At 48.7% G+C, this 18,461-nt stretch overlaps 1 protein-coding gene across 1 annotated transcript in view; it reads left to right on the forward strand.

The window, feature by feature from the left end:
* The first annotated feature begins 171 nt into the window (after positions 1-171).
* The window catches only part of LMF1 (lipase maturation factor 1), a 99,173-nt gene continuing 80,883 nt past the window's right edge, over positions 172-18,461 (forward strand). The window contains exons 1-2 of the mRNA XM_088801359.1: positions 172-389; positions 12,278-12,587. Coding sequence (XP_088657485.1) covers positions 197-389; positions 12,278-12,587 — 503 coding nt within the window. The 5' untranslated portion in view covers positions 172-196. The remainder of the gene's footprint in view (positions 390-12,277; positions 12,588-18,461) is intronic.

The following is an 18,461-nucleotide window of genomic DNA, read 5'->3' on the forward strand; positions in this document are numbered from 1 at the left end:
CTTCCCAGGTACCCAGCTCCTTGCCCTTACTGCTGCAGTACCTCGCTCGGCCTGCGGGGGACGCGCGGACGCGCAGGCCTGAGGCACACTCCCAGCAAGTGGGCGTGTCCTCCCAAGCATAGGCAGGGGGGTCAGACCTAGGGGGCGTGGCCTCCTGGTGTGGGCGGGGCGTCCCTGCGCGCGGCGCTCCTCGCGCATGCGCCCTGACACCCCGGCGATGGCGGCGCCCGAGGAATCGCTGAGGAGGCGGAAAGTGAGGGACACTGGCCGGGAGCCTGGGTCTCCGCCGGGGCCGGGGCGCGACCCCGCGGTCTTCCCGGCCCACCTCCGCGCGGGCACCTTCTGGCTGACTAGGATTGTGCTCCTGAGGGCCCTCGCTTTCGTTTACTGTGAGTCTGGGGTCTGGGGGCCCCGGGGCCCCGTCGATATTGCTCCTCTGCGCGCGCCCGCGAACCCCGCCCGTGACCCTGCCCCGCCCCGCCCCCAGGCCGCCCCTCAGTCGGGTACCCAGCGGAGCCGGGTGCGTTACGCTCCCACTCTGCGCCCTCTTCTCCCGGGTCCGGGGCTCTGGGTGAGTTCTGGGCGGGGTGAGGGTCCTCGTAGGTGATCCCTTTGCCCTCTGTCGCCCGCCCGGACCTCCCCAGCCCCTCCCGCCGGCCGTCGACTCCCGGGACCCAGAGTCAGACCCCCAAATTGAGTGCGGCGATGGACGGCCCCCTCGCAGGAGTTCCGCCAGCCTGGGGGCCGCGCTGCAGAATTCCCAGTTCGTTAGCCGGATGCGGGCTGGGGAAGCGGGGATGTGGGCGTCCAGCGCCCTGAGCAGCAACCTTGCCCCAGACCCTGGAGCAGCCTAACCGGCTGAGTAGCGTCTCCGCTCTGCGCCTCCGAGCCCACGAACACGTCCTAATCCTCGGGCAGCCCCTGCGGGAGCCTCCTGAGTCTTAATCCCGCAGGCCGAGCGGGGCCGAGGCGCTCCCCCTGCCTCCTGATGTTCGTGGGAGGCTTGTCCTCGGCTTTACGAGGAGCGGCAGGTGAAGCCTGCGCCACACCTGCGAGGTTCGGTGAGCTCCACCTCTGACCAAGCTGAGAACTACTCAGCCCGCAGCAGTGCAGGGCCTGCCCACCAGCCTGCGGAGCCAAAGAGAAGTCAGTCCGGGCCCAGCACGTCGATGCCTGCCTGACCTGGCCGCCAGCGCTGAGTCCACCTCCCCCGCCCGGCTCCCTACACCCAGAAGGATACACACGCCTTGAGCGCGGGAGCAGTAGTGGACACACAAGTGTGGGCTTCATAAACCCAACCTGCAGTTGTGACTGTAAAACCAAACTCAGATTCTCAAACAAACCTGGAAGTGAGGGAGACCAATGGGAACAGTCCCAGGCTGAGATGGCCTGGGCCAGTGGGCAGTTAACTTCTAGGGGGTTCCAGAGGGTGATGGTACCTGGAAGTGATTGTGTGCCCTGGTCACTGAATGGCTCAACTTAATTTCTAACTCTCTTCCCTCGTATGTGGAAGAAAGAGCAGCATTGAGCTCTTTGGACAGTGACCTTCCACAAACACTGAGGAGTGGGCAGCACCCCAAGAGGGTGAGGCTGGGCACCCTGTTCCCTGGATAACGCAGGCGACCTCCTAGCACACTGGACACACCGTTACCACTGCAAGGCTTTCTGGAGGGATTCTGTGTGCTGTGTGATTGCCAATATGGGCTTTCAGCTCAGCCCTCTCTCTCTTTTACGTTATAATAGAAAAAATAGTTCTTGCAGTATTGCTTTATCCTCCTCAGGATGAAACAGTCATTCTAAACGTTTGAGCTGTCACTTAGCAAAAGATGAAGTCAAGACAAAGTTAATCTCTGAGACTTTAATAGACCTTTAAAAGGGGAGCCTGTAACAGTGGAAAAACCCCAGTGGCTTCGTCTGCAGAGAGCACAGCTTTAGAAAACCTGGCTCATGGCTTTCAAATGAGTGGGCTGCCTTTGATCTCCACGGGGATTCTCTGTTCAATTCAGAAGGAAACAGTTTTGAGCCACTGGGTCAAGCAGATATTTTAAGCCTGGTGCTGAGCACAGAATGATTTGTTTTGGCAGATTAATTTTTTTTCCTACCTCGCAAGTATATTTGGGATAGAATCGGTGTTTTTCAGCTGCATAAAGGAACCTGTTTTCAGTATTCCAGGGATGAGGTTCTCTGGCTGAAATGGCTGGGGCAAGTGGGCAGTGACCCTGCACTGATCTCTTTCTAGAGGGTTCTGGATCTCCGGACTGTAAGCCACCGCAGAGTCCCTTAAGTCCCAGGGATTGTCCACAATACCATAGGGGCTCTCCACACATTTCACTTGTTGAATTTTATAGTTGCTCTCGTGAACTGCTAACCCCACCACAAGGCTGAATAATGACTGGATCCTTGCCCTATGCTTCCTTCACCCTCTGCACATTTATTAGAATTCTTAGTGCTGTTAACGTACCTGTCTGTCCGTACACCTGTAGCTCCTTGCAGCCCAAGCACAGTGTTTTATTTATGCCTCTGTCTCTGTCTTCTAGGGGTATCTCCTGCTCCATAAAATTTCCTTGACTTTGCACATGGTCTTATCAATTATTGCTCTGTCACCGCGGGATACTTCTCCAATGGTGCCCCCTTCCCCTTCCTTTTCCCCAATCAGCCTCAGCCTCTGGGTGTGGACACTCCGTTCCCAGACTGCACCCCCGCAAAGCCCCCTGGTACTCCAATTGTATTCATAGTTCCTTGCATCTCATGTCTTCTTCTTTTGTTTATTCTCTTTCTGCTGGCGTATGTTCCCAAACAACTTTTTAAGAAAGGATTTGGAGAAAGTGAACTTTCTGTGTCTTTCCTTGCACGTGTGGAAATTATTGATTTGCCCTGGTCTCCCATTCTGTCACAGCAGTTTTCCTCAGAACTTTGTGGTGTTAAGAAGTCTTCACACACTCTGCCTCTTCTTATGCAAGGTGACTAAAGGGAAACATGTTCTTTCTTCTATTCACACACATCTGATACCAAACGAGGCGTCTTTCCCTCATAATAAACAATTCTGACAGTAACAGCCCGGTGTTAATGCAGACCCCACGGGCTGAGGGCTCAGTCCCACAAGACTACCCCCACTTCAGACCCCGGTCACAAGTCCAGGTTGTCATCTGTGCTTGTGACTGACCAGCTATAAATCGGGGTTCCCACGACCAACCCCTCCTCAGGTTCCACAATTTATCAAAAGGGCTCACAGAACGCAGGGAAACACTTCCCTTATGTTTATTGATCTATTAAAAACGATACGATTCGGGAGCAACAGACAGAAGAGATGCACAGGGAAGGAGTGGGAAGGGCTTCCATGCCCTCTCCGGAGCGCCACCCCCCCAGCATCTCCACGTGTTCACTACCCAGAAGCTCTCTGCACCCCTTAACTTGGGATTTTTGTGGAGGTCCCATTGCACATGCGATTAAATCATTGGTCATTGTTCATCTGCTCAGTCCCCAGCCCTTCCCCCTCCAAGGGGGTCAGGGGCTGGGCTGAAAGTTCCAACTCTCTGCTCACAAGGTGGGTTCCCCTGGCAACCAGCCCTCATCCTCCAGAGTCACCTCATGGGTATAAATGCAGGTAAAGTTGAAAGGGGCTTGTTCATGAATAACAACAGATGCTCCTCTCACCCCATCATGCAGGAAATTCCAGAGTTTTAGGAGCTCTGTGCCAGCAACCGGGATGAAGACGAAATAATTCTTTTATGACAGTATAACAGGGCCCTAGTTTTCTCTCTGGAAGCCTTTAGAGTCTCTGCCACCCTGCCATTCTCTCCCCATCGTCGCTCTGGGTCCTCGTTCTTTAATGGCAGGTCTACGTGAAGTCCCTCCCTTGTTCCTTCCCAGGGGCCTCAACACATCTCAAGACTCCTGCCCCATTCTGGATGAGATTCTCTGGCCTCACCCAGTCTGCTGACTTAAGGCCCATGTCTGTCCCAAGCACCCCAGTGGGTCCCAAATACACCCCCACTAACCCATCGAGCCCCCCTGCTTGCCTGGAGCCTGAAAAGTCACTTCATGAAACTAAGATGGAGAAGAAGGTAGGCCCCTCCCCGGCCCTGGCCCTTGTATCCCATGTGGAGTCTACCTCGGTGACTGCCACGGCCTGCTGAGAAACGTGTGTGGATCTTCCAGAAGGAACCGTGAGCATTGGAGCCAGTGGGGAACTTTTGACACATAAGCAAAGCTGCTTATCTCACAGCTTTCACATTGTTACCTCAGAGTCCTCAGCATAACATTTCTTTAAAAAGCCCACTTTGAAAGGATCTCAAAGGTAGTTTCAGCACAACTGTAATTCCTGGTTTTACTTCTAGTACCTTCTTATGGCTTAGATGCATTGTGTGATACCATGCTTGTCGTGTGTAGTTTGTGCATTTGCTCTGTGTTCTTTTATCACATACAGTAGAGTTTTATTCTTTTTCCCTCGACTAACACTCATTACTTGAGAACTGTGAGTTGAATCTCGGTTACACGTTTTAAAAGCAGCTTGTTACACTCTTGGTCACAACAAATAAAGTCTCTTGGGATCTTGTGGCTCAGCCTGGCTCTCAGACGACACCCAAGCGCAGGATTAAAGCAGCAGAGAAGAACCGTTCATACCCTTGTTGGCTAAACTCTGAGCTGTTCTTTGGAAATTTTGAGGGAAAAATGGAACCAAAAGAATCTTTGAAATCTTGCCTAGTTCTATGTTGTTCTGAGCTTCCAGAGCTCTGAGAGTTCCTGGGACAGTCTTTCTTGTTCTCTCCTCCAGGCCACTCAAATTCTAATGAAACGCTCTGCTTGGTTTTACAAGCTTCTCTGTAAAATGCTTCCAGTTTGTTTTAAAAACAAACCTCACTGCCTACTCTCTGAGCTTTCTGCAGGACAAGCCTTTAAAGAAAAAGTGTCGGAGGCTTTTGTGCCAAGGCCAGAATTTAACTACCGTCAGTAAAAACTGCCCGGTGAATGACTTGGCAAGGCCGATGCTTTTTTAATTTTATAGCGATTTGTCTGAAAGGAGAGATAACTTTTTTTTTTTCTTTTTGATTTTTAAAGAATATTTGCAGACATCCTTGATAATGCATATGTAGATGATCTGGTTACTTCTCTTGGGTCAGTCTCAGAACTACCCCACAGTGAGCAGCTGAGAAATCTCCATGCCACGACCCCTTCCTTAATAGAGTGGGGGAGAGGGCTGTCCCCTTCCTTCTTAGAGTGGGGCTGGGGGGCCGACTGAGCCTTTCTAAGGCTGGTTGGTTAGTTAGTTTAGCTTTTGAGATCCCGTGATATTGGTGACATTCTTGTTTATTCTTTCTACTTAGCCGTTTCTGTAACGGGACTGGACATTGAAATAGGTGTTTTTTTTTTCCTCTCTGCAAGTTAAATCCAGTCTACTTTTTTTTCCCTGATAAGGAAGGTAGGAAGTTGCCTATGCTCCTTGCCTTCGAATTACTTTTTAAACCATTTAATTGGTGAGAACAAATCTCGTTTTTCTTCCATGGCATTGGAGTGTGAATTGTGGTTTCAGGGAGGAAGGATATCCAGCTGTTTAGCCATTGCTAATTAGATCCCCATGTGGAAGAGCCCAGGCTGGTTCTGGAGTGTACAGCCTGAGTCAGGAAAGAACACACACACACACACACACACACACACACACACACACACACACAAGTTGGGTGGGCACTGCTGTGGGGGCTCTCTGCTGCCCCCTCACTTGACCCTCTGCGGTGCCACACCCCTCTACATCTTTACTCAGGGTATCCAGGACGGCCAGGTATCTCCTCTGTCAAGTTCTGCTCTTTCCATCCATTCTCTGTCCTCTGGAAGCTGGTCACCTAGTCCAGCCGATGCTCCGGGGGAGGGGAGGACTCAGCATCAACGCCCCCATAGGGGCATCTCCATATATTATTTGGAATTCCTCTGTGAGGAAGATTTGTGTCTTCTCCCCATTTATGTATCAGCCACCACATTGAGCTCTACTTTAGGTTGTGGTCCAACACCATTACTCATTGTGGTGTCAAATGTCCGGCTCTGGTGAGTGGTGGGTCTTCCCGCTTGCCCCCCATGTCCCTGGGACATGCCTCCAGACTTTGTTTTTCGAGCACTTCCTTCCTTTAGAGGACACTGCCAGCTCCTCTCATATTTCCCAGCCCTAAAATCAGCCATTTCTTCAGGAGCCTTGGTTCCTTTTATTAGAGAGTGGTGTTAGGAACCCCAGATCTGGGAGCCAGGGAATACCCATTGCTACGGGCTGTCCCTGCTTCCAGACCCTCTTAACAGACAGAGCTAGATTACATGTGTGTATGCACATGTGTGGTCACTCCAAGTATCCATCTGAATTTATGTTCAGGTAAACGTGAGGTCACACTGGCATCTCTGATTCGAATCCAGTGCACAGGTGTGTGTGGGCCTCCCCTTCTTGCTTCTCTGGAACTTCCTTCTCCGCCTGTGAGAAATCTTGCCCCACCATCCATCACACTTTGCTGATTTGCTCACCCCCAGTGCACATGCAAAGCAGTTTCAGAATTGTTCACCTACCCCCATGAGAAAAACCAACTAGACCCCAGTGTTTATATACAGTTTCTTTGTCTTTGTCCTTACAGTTTTCATTGAAAACATTTTCCAGAGTTACTTGGGCCGGTCCTCCCTTCACCCTCCAGTTCACTGTGATCTGTTACACATTTGCAATAGAGTTCAATTCATTTGTCACAGTCTGCATTCCATCCTGGCATTCCTTGACCTCCTGGCTGGGTTGTTTTGAGCGTTTGTATACATTAAGGTTCATTCTTGTGTGATGTACAGGTCTATGGGCTTTGACAAATGCATAGTTATCCATCACCCAGTACGTTGCAGTGTAGTTGTGTTCCCCTGTGCACGCACTCACTCCTGCTCCGATCCGTGTTCTGTCCCTGTGGTTTCGCTGTTTCCAATGTGTCGTATGAACGGAATCCTACAGTGCGTAGCCTTTGGGTCTGAACTCTTTTACTCAGCGAAATGCACTGAAGATTCGTCCACGATGTTGCGTGAATCAACAGCTCCCGCATTTTGCTCTCTGAATATTATTCCTTCGTATGAATGTACCCCAGTTTGTTTATCTGTTCCCACAATAAGGGATATCGATGTTTCCAATTTTAGCAGTTATGGACAAAGCTCCTATAAATATTTGCATGTAGGTTTTTTGGTAAATGTGTTTTCAGTTCACTTGGGTGAATACCTAAGAGTATAATTGCTGGGTCATGTGGTAAATCTGTGTTTAACTTTATAAGAAACTGCCAGACTCGTCCAGAGTGGCCGTACCAGTTTGCATTCCCACCAGCAATGAATGAGAGTTGTTGTTCTGAATCCTCTGGAGCATTTGGTGTTTTCAGTGTTTTGGATTCTGGCTGTTATGATAGGTGTGTAGTGATAATGCATTGTGGTTTTAATTGGCATTTCCCCAGTAACAAATGAGATTGAGCATCTTTTCATGTGTTTATTTGATAGCTGTGTATCTTCTTTGTTTGAAACAGATGACTTTTTAAAAATTGGGTTTTTGTTTTCTTATTGTTAAATTTTAACGGTACTTTGAATATTCTAGATACAAGATTCTTTTTTAAATCAGATACGTGATTCGCAAATATTTTATCCAAATCTGTAGCTTGTCTTTCTATTCTCTTAAAGTGTCATTTATAGCACGAGGTGTTTTTATTTGATAAAGTACAATTTATCACTTTTTCCTTCCATGGATCATTGTGTTGTATCTAAAAACTCATTGCTAGGCCCAAGTCACACAGATTTTCTTTTATATTTTATTCCAGAAATTCTATACTTTCATATTTTACATTGAGGTCCATGGTCCTTTTGGAATAAATTTTTGTGTAAGGGGTGAGGTATGTGTCAAGGTTCACATTTTTGCATACGGGCGTCCAGTAGTTCCAGCATCATGTGTTGAAAAGACTATCTTTCTCCATTAAATTGTCTTAGCACATTTGTCAAAAATCAGTTGACTGTGTAGGTCTACCTCTGCGATCTCTATTCTGTTCTATTGATTTATGTGCCTTTTTGCCAATATCACACTGCATGATTACTGTAGCCTTGTAGTAAGTCTTGACATTGCATAATATGAGTCCTCCAATTTTGTTCATCATCAGAATTATTTTGGCTATTCTAGTTCCTTTGCTTTTCCATATACATTTTAGAATCAGCTTGTCAGTATCTACAGAAAAGCATGCTGGATATTTTGATTGAGATTACATTGAATGTATAGATCAAACTGGGGAGAACTGACATCTTTATAATGCTTACTCTTCCGATCCATGAACACAATATCCAATCCATGAATACAACGTATCTCTCCATTTATTTAGATTTTCTTTCATCAATGGTTTGTAGTTTTCCACATCCAGATTCTATTAGAATCTGTTAGATTTTTGTTGTTGTTGCTATTGTCATGTTTTTAAAAAATCAGATTACGCTTGTGCATTGTTGATACAGGAATACAATTGATTTTTGTATATTAATCTTGTACTCTGTGACCTTGATAAATTCACTTATTAGTTCCAGGAGATTTCTGGTTTTGGGGTTTTGTTTTGTTTTAGATTCTTTGGGATTTTCTACGTAGACAGTCATGTCATCTGTTAATAAAGACAGTTTTAGATCTTCTTTCCAAATATATATGCCTTTTATTTCTTTTTCTTGCCTCATTGCACTATCTAGGACTTCTCATACAATGTTGGAATAGTGGGGGGAAAAAGTATGCTATTGGGTGTAGGTTTTTCGTTGCTATCTTTTATAGGTTGATGAACTTCCCTTCTATTCTTAATCTGCTGAAAGTTTTTATCATGAATGGATGTTGAATTTTGTCATGTGCTTTTTTGTGCTTGATTGATATTATCATATGGTTTTTCTTATTTAGTGTTAGTGTGGTGAATTACAGTGATTGAGTTTTGCGTATTGAACCAGCCTTGCATTTCTGAGATGCAATTGGTTGTAATATATTATCTTTATTTCTTTTTTTTAAAATTTATTTTTTAATTTATTGGGGTGACAATTGTTAGTAAAGTTACATAGATTTCAGGTGCACAATTCTGTATTACATCATCTATAAATCCCATTATGTGTTCATCACCCAGAGTCAGTTCCCCTTCCATCACCATATCTTTATTTCTTTTTTTGTGTGTTTTATTATAGTAATTTGTGTCTTTCAAGTAATTGGTCTGTTTCATCTAAATTGTCGAATTTATGCTTTTGTTTTCCTTTATTATCTTTTTAATGGCTATGGGATCAGTAATAATCCCATTTTCATTCCTGATATTGGTGTCTTCTCTTTTTCTTGGTTAGTCTGGCTGGAGGTCTATCAGTGATATTGATCTTTCCGAAGAACCAATTTTTCACTTTATTGATTTTTCTCTATTTTTTTCTTGTTCTCAATTTCATTGATTCCTGCTCTTACATTTAAAAAAATTTGCTGCTGCTTGTTTTGTAATTTGTTCTTTTTTTCTGATTTCTTAAAGTAGCAGGTTAGATTTGAGACCTTTCTATTTTTGTAACATAAGTATTTTATTGTAAATTTTCCTTTAAGCTCTGCTTCAGTGGCATCCCACAATTTTTGATATGTTGTGTTTTCAACTCTCATTCAGTTAAAAATATTTTGTAATTTCTCTTTTTAAAAAAAGCCATGGTTTATTTAGAAGTGTGTGGTTTAATCTGCAAAGATTTGGGTATGTTTCCAGATAACATCCTGTTACTATGTGGTTAGGGAACACATTTTGTAGATTTCAATTCTTCTATATATTGATATTTACTTTATGACTCACATTGTGGTTATGTCTTGATGAATGTTCTACAAATACTTGAAAATTATATCTATATCTTGCTGTTGAATAGAAGGCTCTAAAGATGTCATCTAGTTGTGTCTTGCTTTTTTAGACTATATGTTAATCTATAAATGTCAATTAGATCACGTTACTATATATAGAATATACGAGGTCTCACAATTAAGTTTGCCAACTTGTGGCAACGACGTTGCTAACCTTTTTTAATATCAGAGAGATTATTCATTATGAATTTATACCAACTGGACAAACAGTGAACCAGGTTTACTATTTGGAAGTGCTGAAAAGGCTGCGTGAAAAAGTTAGACGACCTGAACTTTTCACCAACAATTCATGGCTCTTGCATCACGACAATGCACCAGCTTACAGGGCACTGTCTGTGAGGGAGTTTTTAGCCAGTAAACAAATAACTGTATTGGAACTCCCTCCCTACTCACCTGATCTGGCCCCCAATGACTTCTTTCTTTACCTGAAGATAAAGGAAATATTGAAAGGAAGACATTTTGATGACATTCAGGACATCAAGGGTAATATGATGACAGCTCTGATGGCCATTCCAGAAAAAGAGTTCCAAACTGCTTTGAAGGGTGGACTAGGCGCTGGTGTTGGTGCATAGCTTCCCAAGGGGAGGACTTCAAAGGTGACAGTGGTGATATTCCGCAATGAGGTGTGTAGCACTTTTTCTAGGATGAGTTCGCAAACTTAACTGTCCGATGTCGTACACACGTATTAGGATAGGTCAGTCTATATACATAAGCTTTGTTGTTAGGATCATGCACATTCAGTACTGAATGTCCGTTTGTTGATCCCTCATCGTTATGCAATGTCCTTTTTATCCCTTGTATCCTTTCTTGCTTTTACATCTGTTTTGTCTGATTTGATAGAGCCATCCAGCTGTCTTTTGATTAGTGTTTGCATGATATCTTTTTCTGTGCTCTTACTTTTGATATACCTGTGTCTTTATATTTAAAGTGGATTTCTTGTAGACAGAATAGATGTGTGTCCTGTTTTTTATCCAATCTGGCAATTTCTGTCTTTGCTTGTATGTTTAGAACATTCCCATTTAAAGTGATGGATTAAAATCTGCCATCTTGCCAGTTATTTTCCATTTGTTCCTTCTGTTCTTTGTTTCTTTTTTCCTCTTTTCCTGACTTCTCTTGGTTAAATGAGCATTTTTTTTATGATTCCATTTTAATATCAGTGTTGATTTGTTCCTTAGACTTGTTTAAAAAATTTTTTTTGCTCTTCCATAGGACTTACAATATACATTTTAAGTTAATCCGAGTCTACGTTCACGTAAGCGTCTACTACTTTTTGTGTAGTAAGGTCCTTCTAAGTATATTTCCAGTATGTCCCTCCAGCCTTTGTGCTATTTTCTCATCTACTTTGCTTTACATATGCTGTAAACACACAGTTCATTGTTCCCGTTTGCTTTGGACCAGGGCTTCCCCACCTTCCTGAAAGGGCAGTGATGGCTCTTACACCTGGGAGCCTAACCCACAGCCGTGTTATTTAGTTCAATCTCAGCCCTGCCTGTGACGCAGTTTTCGTCACTGTGGAAGTGCATAGTGGCGTTTAGCTTTGTACAAAGCGCAGCGTGTGTCTCCCTTGGGGTGCTTTCCGCCCAGCAGTATCTCAGTGGTCGTTCCAGCGTCCAGAAGGAACCGCTTCGAGCTGCCTTTCGCTTGCCTCTCTCTTGATGGCTGGGAGTTTCCCTGATCTTTACGTTCACAGACGGGGCACTGTACTCTCCCGGAGCATCTCCGTGCGAACCTGTCTGTGCCGAACCCTGAGGTCCAGAGGACGTGAACGTGCTCTTGTAGGAGTGGGAATTGTTAGAAATGAGTTCAGAAACTTGTGGTTTGAATGGAGGGTGATTGTGACATGTGTAAGCACTATCGTGAGCTTCAAGTCCCGTAGCATGTTCTGGAAGTAGCACTATAGCCATTTACATGTAACCAGGCATATAGTTTATAGACATGTATGTCTATATCATATATATGTGTGTATATATATATATATATATATGTGTATATATATATATATACACACACACACACACAGTACATGTAAGTAGATACAACATATATAGGTATATATACAGAGGTTGTCAAAAAAAAAAGTATACATATTTAAGAAAGGAAGAAACTATATTAGAATTGTAATATTCACTATATACCGATAACAAAAGATGAATACAAGTCACTTGTACACACTTTTTTTGGCACCCCCAGTACGTACACATGTGACTTCTCCGGGTTGGGTCTTACAGTATTTCCCCTAAGACATTGAGAAATACCCAGACTCTCGAGTCCATGCTTTGATTCCAAACAGTTGGTCAGATGCTGCCTCGTCTTCTCACCCAGCCGAGCCCCCGCAGGTTGCAAAGACACCCATTGGTGTCCAAGGCCGGCCGCTGTGTTCCTGCTCACACACCTCTTGTCCTCTCCTTTTTCTTCCAGGCGTGGCGTTCTTGGTGGCTCTAAATCAGAACAAGCAGCTGATTGGCGACAGAGGGCTGCTCCCCTGCAAAACCTACCTGAAGAGCGTGCAGCGACACTTCCAGGGGCGGGTTGGCTGGGACGCCGTGAGCTACGCCCCGACCGTCCTCTGGCTGCTGGACTGGTCACACATGGACTCCAACCTGGACGCCCTCGCGCTGCTCGGGGCCGGCATCTCGTCCTTCGTCCTGCTCACCGGCTGCGCCAATATGGTTCTCATGGCTGTGCTCTGGGTCCTCTACATGTCCCTGGTCAACGTGGGGCAGATCTGGTGAGTGGGAAGCACTGGGCACACGTGACCCGGGCGTGCCGTCACTCAGCGTCCCGGGATGTCACACGCCGCAGAGCAAACCTCAATCTCCTGGCAGCAGGAGGGATTGGGAGGCTTTCTTCTGACATTAGATCCGGAGAATGTCATCATTTGAATCAGGCCGTGGTAGGGACTTGCCCATAAATTGAGTGCAGGGGCCTGTCTTTGGGAACAGTCGTGATTGTTCCAGAGACCACATGGCCAGCCTCCAGAGCCAGCAGTACAGTGGAATGGAGCTGGACGTCCCCGGGTGAGCTTCTGGGAGCACATGATGGCAGGGATGACTTAGAGGCTTACGCCTGCTGCTCCGACCCCCTCTTGCTCCTTTCTGGTCAAGAGGAAGCGTTACTAACTAGTACCCGGGGTCACAGACCAGGCCGGCCCTGCTGGGGACACTAGGCTCTGGTGCTGAACAGCTCCGAGCTGGTAATGGAGCTCATGGAGGCGGGAAGAGTGGAGAAGTCCTCTGGGAACGCATGCTGGGTGCACAGCATGGCAGGGCAGCATGTGGCCCAGGATAGCCTGGAGGACGGCCAGCGGCCCTGAGGTGTGTGGGGTGTTTAAACTGGTCAGAGGAAGAGGGTCCCACTCTTCTTCCCAATTCTGGGTTCCACCAACAGGGAAGAATCACCTACCAGAGGAAGCACAGAAGACTCTGGAAGGAAAGGTGAAACCTTGAAAGACGGCTCTGGGAAAGGGTGTCTGTGTAGAAATATAGGAAGTTGACGTGAGGGTGGTTGTGCAGAGCCGCAGGAAGTGCATGTGTGCCTGGGTGTCTGTGTAGACACGTAGGGCGCTCAGCACATCTGGGGTGACTGGCAGGACGGCCCCTCCAGGCGCCATCTGTCCTCTGGGTGAAAAGCTTTGTCGGTGGCCTGACAGTCTGTGCCGTGCTGGCCCAGGATGGAGAGGGCACTGGGTCCTGGATCGTCACAGTGACGTTCCCCGAGAGTGGGCTTTAACCCGGAAGGTCCGACACCTGGGCACGAGGAGCTGACTTGCTTACTGTGTGTGGCCCCGTGGCGGTGGCGGTGGCGGTGGCATGGGCTGGGATCTGTGTGGCGGTCCCCTCGCAGCTCCGCCGTCTGTGCCTGGCCCCCAGTGCACACGTGCTCTGCTGTGAGTGGGAGTCCGGGCTGGACCTTGCCGCGCTGCTTCCCGCGTGGAAAGGGCCGGTTTGTGCTGTGCTTGGGTTGGGGCGAGTGTGAATGACACTGAGCACGTGTGCAGGACGCGCTTCCCCCGAGTCGGGGCTGCTAAACGAGGGCTCTGCGTCTCCTCACCCCGAAATACCCTCCGCTCTGCTGCTCCTAGGGCCTCGTGTCAGCGAGTTCCTGTTGAGAGTCAGAGCCCCGGATGTAGGACGGCCTTGGGGAAGCTTCAGTAGGTGCAGCTGTGGTTTGAGCTGTGCCCGCTGGGGAGCAACGGGGACAAATGACAGACCGAGGGCTGTGCCGCCACCACCCTCACTCAGCACTCAGCTGTGGGCGTGTCTGTGGGAGGCGATCACGTGGTCACTGCGTGACCGGCAGCATATCGTTTTGGCTCAGGTACCAGGTGTTCAGTTCCATACAGAGACTGTGTTGGTTCCCTAGAGGGGGGAACAACGGAACGTGGTTTAGTGCATCTTCTTTTTCTAAAGGACCAGACAGGGAGAGTGGAAGTAGGGGCTGCTGCACGGTTAGGTCTGGCTGTCTCAGGGGGGCCCCGCTCGCAAAGCACCTGTGAGGTGAGTGACACTTCTTCCACTCCCACCTGCTCCTTCCCGCGTGGGATTCATGGGAGTCGCCACCTCAGGGTGTCTGACCCCCAGGGCGGCCCCAGAAGGTTACTGTCCTCTCCGCTGTCTTGGTCAGTAGTTGTTGAGCAGCACAAAAGGCCTCCAGCTGGGTTTTCCTGAGGTCCAAGACGCTGCTGCTTTCTGAGGCCTGTGGCTTCCATCTGCGCCAGACGAGGGAGAATTCTAGGTGCGTGTGTCCCATTATAACAGTGGGAATTATGGAGGATGAGAGGCTAGCACTGCAGCGTCGTGCCCAGAGGTGACACGTTCCCTCTGGAACCGGTGGCTCGGGTCATGCCTTCCTGGACCTGGCAGCCAAACCATATCCACTTTAAGTTTTACTTCAAGAAGTTTTCCCGAGTCATGTCTAGAATATACTGTTAGGAAAGATAAACCTCCTGTTTAAATTTCTGAAAACCAGTCTGAGCATGTGTGGCACGAAAGTAGAGGCTTATATTTTTTTCATCGGTACAGAGATTCTGCTCCGCTTCCCTTGGGTATGTTACAAAATGTGCTTCGCATTAATTTAAGCCCACTAAAGCAAAATGAAGTTTTATCTTCTCGGAAATGATGCCTGAGAGGTTTTAGGTGAACAATGTAGAAGAAAAAACCATCTGTCAGTGGAGACCCGTGGTTTATTCACCATGTTCCTGATGCCAGACGTCCACGGTCCCAGCTGAACTGTGGGGCTCGTTTGGCACAGGCGTGGGGGCTGTGGGTGGGACTCCACGAGCAGCCAGGTGGGTGGTTAGCAGGGTCAGGTGCTAACCTGACTCTGACAGCTCAGCTCTTCAGTCATATTTCCCGAGCCAATGATAGTTGTCGGGTTGTGCAGCTTACCGACAGCACAAGGACCCCTTACATGGAAAAATGGGCTTTCTTTTTCTTGATACCCCAAAATGAGAGCTAGACACAATCTGTTCCTTTCATGTCCCCTTTATTTTAAGTTGAGAGGAAAGAATATTTGTTTGCGATGAGATGCTCAGATAATGGACACCGTTGATGGAACGTCTTTCAAGTGTTGTCCAGCTGGCGTCCCATGGCAAGGACAGGAAGCCCCCATGGGGCGAGGAGGCGCCGGGCAGGTGCACGTGGCGTTTCTCCACCGGGACTCAGCCCTGCGTCCAGGCGCCCGGCTTTGCTGCGTGCGTGCAGTGGCCACTGCTTCCCTGGAGCCCTTTCTCTGCCTTCTCGTAAATGGGTGTCCTCAGCCTCTCTGACCCAGACCAGTGTCTGTGACGACTTCCCACCGTCGTAAATGAATGTCTCAGTACACGTGGGCTCTGGCACTGCTGCCGCGTGAGGCAGGTAAAACCTCGCGCTCAGTGGCGCTGTGAGTCTCCAGGCCAATGTCACGGGGCAGAGTCAGGTAACTGGACACAACAGCCCTGCATGTTCCAGAACCATGACCGCCCTTCCTCCGCTCTCCGCCCGAATCCTGACACTTGGCGAGGACAATGAACCCACAATGGCGATGGCCGGAGATTTTCATTTTGGGGAGAGTGGCTTCAGTCATGCTGTCCGTGCTTCGCAGGAAAGTGACCCATGTCCCCCGATGCGGGCAACCTCACGCCCTGGGACAGCAGACCCCGCAGGGCCCAGGTTCAAGGGGATGGACTTAGCAAGGGCCTGGGTGGGTCAGAGCGTGGGGCCGGGTGAGAGAATTCCTTGGACTCCCCTCAGGTGGGAGGGAAAAGGAGGAGCAACCTTACTTCCTTTGTGGCGTGTTCCTGGGCGCCGGTTATTTTCTGGTTTGGTTGATTGAGAAGCTCTCTGCCTTCTGAGAATGGGCTGCGGTAGACAGCTGGGCGGGCCTTTCTGACACCTGTCATTTCTTCTGGACATGGAAGTGTCACTGGACTCGGGACCGTGTTCTACAAGACAGGAAATAGGAAGATGGCCCAGCGCCGATGGCCCAGCGCCGATGGCCCGACGTTCCTGTACGCTGGCTACTGTGAGTGGGCAGTTAGAATCTGACCAGGCTGGCAGGCTCCACCATAGGGGTGCAGGGCCAGCCCATGGGGGAGCTCAGGGTTTCCAAGGACGCAGGGCTGCCGCCCCAGGTGGCTTTGGGGGCCCCAGCTGCGCAATAGCCTGTTCTCCCCAGTGCAGTTGCGTGTGATAGGAGTGGGTTTTGATTCTTCAAGGCCAAGTGTGATAGCAGGTCATCAAGTTGTCCCTGAGGGTAATAGTGACCATTCGTGGCTCCTTTCTGTGTTTTAATGAAGGTGGCCTTGTTAGGAGAGGCACAGCGTTGTGCCTTTCGGGATGGGAGACAGCAGGTGGCCGGGACTGAATCAGCCACAAGGTGCCTCAGGTTGGGCGCTGGGGTGGCGGGCAGCCACCTCCTGGTGTGACCTGCGTCTCCTCCTCTTTCTCAGATGGGGCTGGGCCGAGAGAGGGATGCCTTTGAGAACTCAAGCTGGGCTCAACCTGTTCTTTTATTTATTTACTTTTAATTTTATTGGGGCATACTGGGGAACAGTGTGTTTCTCCAGGGCCCATCAGCTCCAAGTCATTGTCCTTCGATCTAGTTGTGGAGGGCGCAGCTCAGCTCCAAGTCCTGTTGCCGTTTTCAATAGTTGCAGGGGGCACAGCCCACCATCCCATGCGGGAATTGAACCAGCAACCTCGTTGTTGAGAGCTCGCGCTCTAACCGACTGAGCCATCCGGCTGCCCCTGGGCTCAACCTATTCTTACTGAGGACTTGAGTTTGTCAGCTTAGATGTTGCCCAGAGCCCCCAGATGTTGGGTCCAGGGGCAGGAGGCGGGTAGCAGCCGACCTGGGCAGCCAGTCCCTCCTGGGGGGCCTGGCCTGCACTCCAGTGTTTGGTCTGCTGGTGAGGCGGGCAAGGTTGAGGTGGCTCCCTTGACAGGGACAGAATCTGGCGCTGCCTACCTACCTCGACTTGTTTTTTAATAAACTTCACTTTTTAGAACAGTTTTAGAGTTACAGAATTATTGCAGAAACGGTGCAGAGAGTGCCTGTGTACCTCACTTTCCCTATTGTCCTCTTACATGGATGGGACATTTGTCACACCTAATGAACCAGTGTCAACTCATTATCATTTAGTCACATTTCCTCAGTTCCCCCCTAACGCCCTCTTCCTGACCCAGGATCCCACCGGGACCCACATGACGTTTGTTCGTCACGTCTCCTGAAGCTCCTGTGGGCCGAAGCGTGTCTCAGACGCTCCTGTTTTTGGTTCCTTGACAGTTTTGAAGAGGACGGGTTGAGTGTTCTATAGTGTCCCTCTGTTGGGACGTTTTGTCATCATCGCCTGGGTTGTGGGTTTGGGGAGGAGACCCCAGAAGTACAGAGCCGTCGTCCCATCACATGGGGCCCGTGCCGTCCACACGACTCAGCTCCACGATGCCGACCCTGGTCGCCAGTCAGGTCGTGTCTGTGGGGTGTCTTCACTGGGAACCTCCTTCTTTCCTCCAAGTCCACATCATGTGTTCTCTTTGAAGGAGTCACTAGTGCGGCCCCCACTTCAGGCCTCCTCAAGGGTGGGGTGCTGCCCCGTTAGGTGGGTCCTTCTGCATGGAGACCTGTCTCTTGTCCTCATGTTATTTATTCAGTCTTCGATCAGTGTGGACTCCTGCATACGAGTACATCTATTTGGTACTTGGGGTGTCTGTCTTCTGTTTCTAGGAGTTTAAACATCTTGGGGATCGATGACATTTCAGAGAGAGAGGCAGAGTTCAGTAAGTGTCATTGCATAGAATTTAGATGATCCCCAGGAAGACCCCAACCGCCACTAGCACCATCCTGTCCAAACAGTGAGACCTCGTTGAAAACCCTAATGTGACTTCTGAACAAGTTTCTCGAGTTAATTTAGCGTCAGCTTTTCCAAAAAGCTGGATTTCTGATCCTTTTATCTGTGCTTTACTTTGGCAGGCATCCTACAGGGCTTCTTTGTTGCTATTAAGGATGGCCGTCTAACTGTCCTTCTCTCTTCCCCACCTTCCTGGCCCCCCAAAAGGAAGAAAGGATTATCTCTAGAAACTTGGACCAAGGCTGAGCGGCTCAGGGGGTCTCTTCCTGCGGAGGA

Source organism: Rhinolophus sinicus, chromosome 10, assembly GCF_057876585.1.
Source record: "Rhinolophus sinicus isolate RSI-liver-muscle chromosome 10, RSI-T2T, whole genome shotgun sequence".
Lineage (NCBI taxonomy): Eukaryota > Metazoa > Chordata > Mammalia > Chiroptera > Rhinolophidae > Rhinolophus > Rhinolophus sinicus.